At 52.6% G+C, this 7560-nt stretch overlaps 1 protein-coding gene across 2 annotated transcripts; it reads right to left on the reverse strand.

Moving 5' to 3' along the window:
- Positions 1-1648: 1648 nt before the first annotated feature.
- Positions 1649-7339, reverse strand: HSD17B8 (hydroxysteroid 17-beta dehydrogenase 8). 2 transcript variants are annotated; one of them, XM_083595325.1, is made up of 9 exons: positions 7272-7339; positions 6588-6778; positions 6123-6239; positions 5882-5977; positions 4765-4850; positions 4420-4504; positions 4287-4329; positions 2973-3047; positions 1649-2369 (listed from the first exon to the last, which is right to left on the reverse strand). In XM_083595325.1, the coding sequence occupies exons 1-9, from the start codon at positions 7315-7317 to the stop codon at positions 2353-2355; spliced, it is 756 nt and encodes a 251-aa protein (XP_083451451.1). In that variant the 5' UTR covers positions 7318-7339; the 3' UTR covers positions 1649-2352. The 2 variants fall into 2 exon arrangements, with proteins under 2 accessions (XP_083451451.1, XP_083451452.1); XM_083595326.1 differs by lacking the exon at positions 4287-4329.
- Positions 7340-7560: the final 221 nt, after the last annotated feature.

The following is a 7560-nucleotide window of genomic DNA, read 5'->3' on the forward strand; positions in this document are numbered from 1 at the left end:
AAGAGTCTCCTCCAGCACCATAATTCAAAAGCATCAATTCTTCGACGATCAGCCTTCTTTATGGTCCATATACATTATATTCTTAAATTTATATACTGCCCTTTGTCCAAAGATCTCAGGAAGGAATGAAAGATAAAAAATTCAGGATAAAAGCGCAAAATAAGCAGTTAGAAGAAAAATGAAACAATAACACACATTTCAAAGGCTGTAGAATATTCAAAGTATTGGTTTAGAAACACCCCCCAAAAAAGGAAAAATATGATCAGTATTAACTTTTGTATTGTTCTCCATAAAACCAAGTGAAATTTATTCAGAATAAAAAAATAACAGAATATTAACCAGCCCAAGGTGCTGTTCTGGTTGCCCCATCTTCAGAAGGATATTGTAGAGCTGGAAAAAGTGTTCAGAAAAGAGTGACTTCCCTTTGAAGAATAAATGTGTTTTTTGGGGGCGGCTTTTTAGCTTAAGAGAAAAGGCAAGTAAACAGGAGACACGATAGAATTTTGTGAAACTGCATGGCAAGGAGAAGGCAGACAGAGATGTTCTCCCTCTTTCGTAAGACTCGAACTCGGGCCCATCCCATGAAGATTTGGGGCAGATGAAAGGACTTGCTTTTAAACTTTGGAACTCCCTGCCACAAGAGGCAGTGAAGAGGATGAGACAAATTCAGGGAGGAAGATGGCTACTAGGCAGGATGGTTCGGCTCTGAATCCCAGCTGCCGGACCCCATAGGAGGGGGGAGGGCGTGTGTTCGAATCCTGTTTGCAGGTTTTTCTAGAACCTCCACGTCCAGAGGCAGTCTACCGGGAGTCCTTTGGGCCTCCCCAAAGAAGGCACTTCCTAGTTCCTCTGCACATGGGTGTTTCATGCGCACCTCTGCTGGGAGTTTGTGGGCCAGATTCTGCATTGAAATCGGTTTCCCAGGCATGAGAAGGGTCTGCTGGGTCTCCTCCGCATTGTCCGCCCGGACAGGGTGGGAAGGCCCAGCAGGGCCGCCTTTGGGTCGGGGGTGCAGACAGGGGCCCCCAACCCACTCAGCGGCTAATCCTCTTTCTCCCCCAGAGTAATCAGGGCTGCCTTCCCTGAACACCCCAATAATCCCTTGGGCAAACATTCATTAGTGCAGGCTCACAACTGGGCAGCCACCCATAACCCCCCTGGGATTAGCAGGCAAAAGGGGACCCAGGCGTCCGGGATCACAACCACCCCCCCCTTGCTGCCCATGAGACGGACAAACCTGGACCAAAATATTTTTTGAGAGTCACGTTAAATCAGGATCATTGCAGCTGCTGTAGGAAAGGCACTCTGCACATGATAAAGGCACACTAGTCCCTCAGGTTTTAAAGTTGAGCCTGGGTGCTTTGAGACGAAGGGCTGCTTACATTTTGGGGTGGGTGTTGTGAGACCCCAACGGCTCACATGGTACAGATCGTGCTGGACTGGACCACTCCAGGCTGGGGAAGGTGAGTGTGTTTGTGGGTGTGCGATTTCCTGGGGCGCTTCTTACACAAACGCAAGCCACCATGAAGCTGGGTGACCGGGCCAGTCCTTGCAGGGTTGGGGTGAGGATTAGATTGGGGGCATGCGCGACAGGATAACCAGATATACCACCCCTGAGCTGATAAATGCAATAAATGTATAAGAAAACTGAGCAGACGCAGCATATTTATTATCATAGAATCAGACCATCATATTATGGAAGACGTTTTCGTGGATGCAGGAAGAGTCACCCCCAGGGATATTTCCTGGGTGGGGGGGGGACAACACGGCAGAATACATGGGAGAGAGTCGATTGTAAAACGACTCTTATATATCTTGTTCCCATTCACATATATTTCAGGCTGTGTAAGCCTGCCGGTGTTTGTTCGGGTTGAAAAAGTGTCTCTTCCCGCAGTCCTCAAGCAACAATTTCTGCATTTCCCTTAAATTCCCCTTAATTTTCCCTATTTCAAGGTGGCTCACAGCATGAAAGTGTTTCTCAAAGAGGCACTTTGATCGCCTGCGCATTTGTAGAAGCCATTGATTTAACTGAGCGATATATATCCCAAAACAAGGCACAGAAATCCTTGGAGTGGAAGTCTGGGGTCTCCGTCCGGCGAGATCTCAGCCTCGCTCCTTGTGCAAAAGACCCCCCTCTCTTCTGGGGGGGGGGAGAGGCGCCCCTGCCTCTAAGCCCCCTCCCCAAATCTTGCATTCAAAGATGTTAGCTGGGAGCTTCTCCAAGACAGGGCCGTCTCTGCAGTGAAGGAGGAACCTGCCCCCCAAGTCCTTCCTTTGAAAGTGGGGGGGGGCATCAGGGAGTGTGGTTTCCTTGTGGGTGGGGGCGGGTTTCTCCAGAGGCAGGAAAAGGCATCAGATGAAAAGACCCCCTGGAGGAAGAGAAAGAAAAGGGGTCAGCGGCTGACCCTGTGGAGATGGTTGGAAGCTGCCCAGGGTAACCCATTCAGATAAGCAGGGTATTAAAAAATAAAATATAATATAATAATAATAACAATTCACTTAATTTTGTTCCATAACCTTTACACGCATTCCCAGAGGGGATAAAACAATCAAACTCTCTGCAAAAACGTTCAGATGATAAAAACCATGAGCTATAAAGGGAGATCCAAACATGCACCAGCTATTCTACATGTCCGACGGGAGAATTTATCTATTTTATGAAATTTATACAGGGTGGGAAACAGCTATGCAAACTCTTTAAAGAACAAACATTCTGTGTTTTTTCCTTTGGGTGGGTAGGGTGGTCTAAAATGGGAATGTTTTCTGTGGGCGCTGGAAGGAGTGCAGCGAAGGCGCCTGGCCTTTCAAGTGGCAGAGAGTTCCGAAGTCCACGTGGAAAGATCCAAGTTATCACAAATACGGGAGACCTTTTGGGGTCCCTTCTCACTGCTCCCCACCACCAGCGCCGGCATCCAAGGGGAGCCCCCCACCCCAAAGGGTCCCCAAATCAACCCCCCCTTCGCCCCACTTACCGGTCACCTCCAGGCTGGCGCCGGTGATGTAGCGGCTGTCGTCGGAGGCCAGGAAAGCACAAACCTCGGCAACATCTGGCGGGGATGGAGGAGACTGTGAAGCCCCCTCCTCCCAACGCCTGCAGCCCCCCAGACGCCGTCAGCCCCCTCCCAGGTAAAGAAACCTGCCCCTTTCTCTTCCGCAGCCTCAGAGAGATTTAGGCCAGTGAAGCCAGTCTTGTCGGCACTGGCCAGAAGCAACGGCGGGTCTTTCCCAGCTGCCAGTGGGGCCGGAGCCAGGGACCTTCTCATAGCATTATTATTATTATTTCCTGTACAATCTATACAGCATTGTACAGCTGGAAAGGGTCCCCCTGAGGTCATCCAGCCCAACCCCCTGCAAGGTAGGAATTGCGGCAAAGCTACATTCCTCCCCCAAACTCCCTTAGGCTATATTATTGGTATAGAAATATCGGGAATTGTGTGTAGGAAGGAGGAAATATCTAAATTAATGGTTCTTATTAGCCCAGGTAGCACCGAGTTAGAAACAAAAGAGGAATGCAAATGGGTAAAATTGATGGTCATTGCAGCCAGACAGGTTATAGTGAGTAATTGGAAAAATGCAGAAGAGGAAGGGGTGAACCAATGGAGGAAAAAACTGAATAATATTGTAATTTTAGAATACAGTATCTAACTGTGAAGATACATAAAACGAAAGGGTTTAAGGTCAGTGAGAAGGAGGAGGATTGGTTTGAGAAGGTATTGAATTATTTGGGTAGGTCTGAGCAATTTGGGGCAATTAAAATGTTAAAAGTTAAATAAACCTTGTGGAGGGAGGAGTGTCAAGGTATATAGAATTGTACATATGGTTGATTTGAATATGTTATTATTGATTATGTATACCCAATATATCAGCTGCCTGAGGGATTTCACTGTGTTTTAGTTGCTGGTAAAAAAAATTTAAAAAGAAAAGAAAACTTATTATTATTATTAGTATTAGTATTATTATTCCCCACATTAGGGGGCAGGGCCATAGCTCAAGGGGGAAAATATTATTATTATTAATTAAATTTGCATCCTGTACTGCCCTTCATGTGGTTCACAACATTAAAACACAGTAAGAAATCCCTGACAGGCAGCAGCTGAGAGGCATCGCTAAAAACCCCCAGATATTTTTCGGTTGGGGTCCCTTCCAGCAACACGATTCCTCCGTTCTATGACGTCTGGGCACTCCCCGCCCAGCAGGAGGAGGGAGGGCACTCTGCAGGCGCTCAGAGGCACCCTCCCCACCCTTCAAAGGAAGCGCAAACATCTTGCTGGACTGCGTCACCTGACCTTCGGGCTCCCCGAGGCGTCCCAGCGGCACCATGGCGGCAAACTGGGGAGAAGAAGGGACAGGGGTCAGGGAGGGATCGGGGCGGGTGCCGGCCGGGGTGGGGCCTGACCTCAGCCCCCCCAAAACACCCACCTTGTCCAGCACTTTCTGGGGGACCTTGTCCGTCATGGGGGAGCGGACGAACCCTGGCAGAACCGTGTTGCAGCGGATCCCGTACCTGCAGAGCGACAAGCAGAGGAAGCATCGCCTAGTGGTTAGACCCGGGACAGGGCAGGGTTCAAATCCTCAACGCTCGCTGGCTGCGGACTATTCGGTGCAGACGATCTCGCAGGGTCGTCGTGGGGGTGGAATGAGGAGGGGCTGCCCGTTCCTGCAACGCAGGAATCCCCGGAGGACGGCTGCCCAGGGAAGGAGGGCAGGCGAATGGGGGCTTCTTCCCTCCCCCCAGCTCTCCCTCTGCCCCCCAGCCTGGCTTACCTGGCCAACTCCTTGGCTGCCGTCTTGGAGAGGGCCTCTACCCCAGCCTTGGAGGCTGAATAGTTCACCTGCCCCAGATTCCCCACCTGGGCAGGAAGAAGAGAAGAAGGGGGGAGGCACAGGGGCTGAATAATCAATCAATCAATCAATCAATCTTTATTACGGTCCAGAGACCCAACGAATCCTTACAAAGCAATGCACAGTTCAGACAGCCTACCTCCAGGTTAAACAAGCATTTTGTTCAGACTTAAAGATAGGGATCATTGGTTCTTGCAACCACTGATAAAAACTTTGCCACTGCTAATGTTCTGGCGTTTGTCCGGTCTTCCAATAGGAACCTGACATAGTGAGCCTCTGATTTTCCCGGGAAAGGTACCAGCAAGGATAGTATCAGTTCAGCCCTGGCTTGCTCATATTTTGCACAGTGCAGCAAAATATGCTTTATGGAATCGATGTCTTGAGCACACGAGCAAAGTCTGTCCTGGTAGGGAACTCCTCTCAACCTGCCATCCAACACTGCAGAAGGAAAGACGTTTAGTCTGGCTTTGGTGAAAAGCCTTCGATAGTTTGGTACTGTCAGGTTTTTAATGTAAGGTGTTAACTTAAAGACATACCCATATTGTACTCCTACTGCCAGTGGACTACAGGCTGCGTGTGATCGAGATCGCAAGTCACTGTGTGCATTATCCCATAATCTTTGCTTTAACGTCTTTAGGGCGCCTTCATAACCCAGGTAATACAGTTGGGGGGGGGGTGACAGACCAACAGAGATGGCTTTTCTAGCCATGGTTTTCTGCCATTTGCTGACAAATTCCTCATTGGTCAGGTGTTGGTACAAACCCTTCCCTAGACCAAAGACTGAAATCCTGAGCCAATGTTTTAGGGCAGTTGAAATTGGGCATTCGCCAGCTTCTAACAGAAGTATGGAGTTGCAGACGCAGTTGGGTACCTGCAGCAGAGATCGTAGAAATTTGGCCTGAAAGTCACCTAGCTTAGGCAGGTCCCTATTATGCCAGACACTTGCAGCGTGCAGGAGTTGGGCAACGGATTTTGCGTTGAATTATTGGTGGTGGGGGGCAGAGGGCAAGGAGGTCATTAGGAGGAGGGGTCACTGCACCTTGCCCACGATGCTCCCCAGGTTGATGATGGAGCCCCCCGAAGCCCCGCTTGCCACCAGCGCCTTCGCCACGGCCTGCGTCACCAGGAAGGTCCCCTGCGGAGAAGGAAGAGATGGAGCAGGACGGGGTTGGGATGGATGACCACTGGGTTCCTTTACGAGCCTATGAGCAAGGCGATCGAGGGCCTGGAAACCAAGGGAGGGGGGTCTCCCGGGGACGCCTCCCTTGCCGGCCGAGTACCTTGAGGTTGACCCTGAGGACGGCATCAAAGGCCTCCTCCGTCTGCTTGAGCAGGAACTCGTCCATGGTGATGCCGGCGCAGTTGACGCAGACGTTGGCCGGGCGGGAGAAGCGGGCCTGGAGGCCAGAGGGAGGAAATCAGCACCAGAAGCTCTGTCGCGACCCCAGGAGGTAAAAAGGATTTGGGCCTCAACATCGCAACGCAGGGGGTTGGGATGGATGACCCCCGGGGTCCCTCCTGACCCAACAATTCTAGCATTCCATGATAAGCTCCCTGAAGGTCCTTAGGCTGGCCTACCTTGCAGAGCCCTTGTGAGGATGGAACCTGAGCGGAGGAGAAGGAAGGCGGGATACGAAGGCAGCCAATAAACGCAGGGTGCCGAGGCCGAATGCTGACTCAGGGCAAGGCTTGGCAGAGCAGGGACCCCCAGAGCTCATCTAGTCCAACCCCCCGCGGATGCCCACCTGGATCTGGGCCACGAGGTCGGCCACGCTCTTGGCGCACCCCACGTCGACGCGCAGGGCCTGGTGGTCCCCCGCCTGGAGCCCCCGAAGCGTCTGGGCTGCACCGGCCTCATCGCAGTCCGCTATGGCCACCTGGGCCCCTTCGCGGGCAAAGCGGGCGCAGATGGCACGGCCGATGCCGCTGCCGCCCCCTGAGGAAGAAGGAAGAGGAGCCTGGGTCACCCTCCCCGGACGGGCTTCTTCCCCAGCAACCCCTCTGCCTTCAACCGCTCCACGGCAGGCGGAAATGGAACGGGTGCAGTTCTTCTAAATAAAGAAGTTACATTCAGGGCTTGTCACCGCCAGGTCAGGGCTCCTGGGAGGACCCGAGAGGCGGAAATCCAACAGGTAGAGCCACCCTCTTTGCTCTCCATCAGCAACTGTGCTTGTGGGGCTGGGGCCTGGGATCAAGTCCAGAGTTTGGCCTTTGGCAGGTCACTCCTGACAGGCTGTTGTGGTTAGATGGGGGGGGGGGGTGGAGAGAAAGGTGGGGAGCAGAAAGGCAGCCAAGGCGTGAGCTCGACCTGTTGAACTGATGGCTGAAATATGCTGCCTTTCCCCATTGGCAGACCCCATCCCCAAATACCCCCCTCCCGCTGCCCCTGTTGAACTCCTGCCTGCCTCCCCCCCCCCAGGAGAAGGGACCTGTCACCAGGGCCAGGGTCCCTCGCAGCCGCAGGTGGGCGGCCATCGCTCTGTGGGGGAAGGACCGGAAGTGAAGAAGCTCCGCCCCCGCGCCGGAAGTTCAGGCGCGGAGGCCCTTCTGGGCCGCCGTCTCTATGGCCGCCGTCCTCCAGGGTGGGGGAGGAGCCAGGACTCCTGGGTCCTTGGGGAGGGACAGCGGATGTGTGTGTTCCCCCCCCCCCCCGCTCCATCCTTTGCAGCAGCAGGAGAGGAGGGGATCCAACAGGTGCTGCTCTTGCAGGACTGCACC

This window comes from Podarcis filfolensis, assembly GCF_964270895.1.
Source record: "Podarcis filfolensis genome assembly, chromosome: 2".
In the NCBI taxonomy this organism is placed as follows: domain Eukaryota; kingdom Metazoa; phylum Chordata; class Lepidosauria; order Squamata; family Lacertidae; genus Podarcis; species Podarcis filfolensis.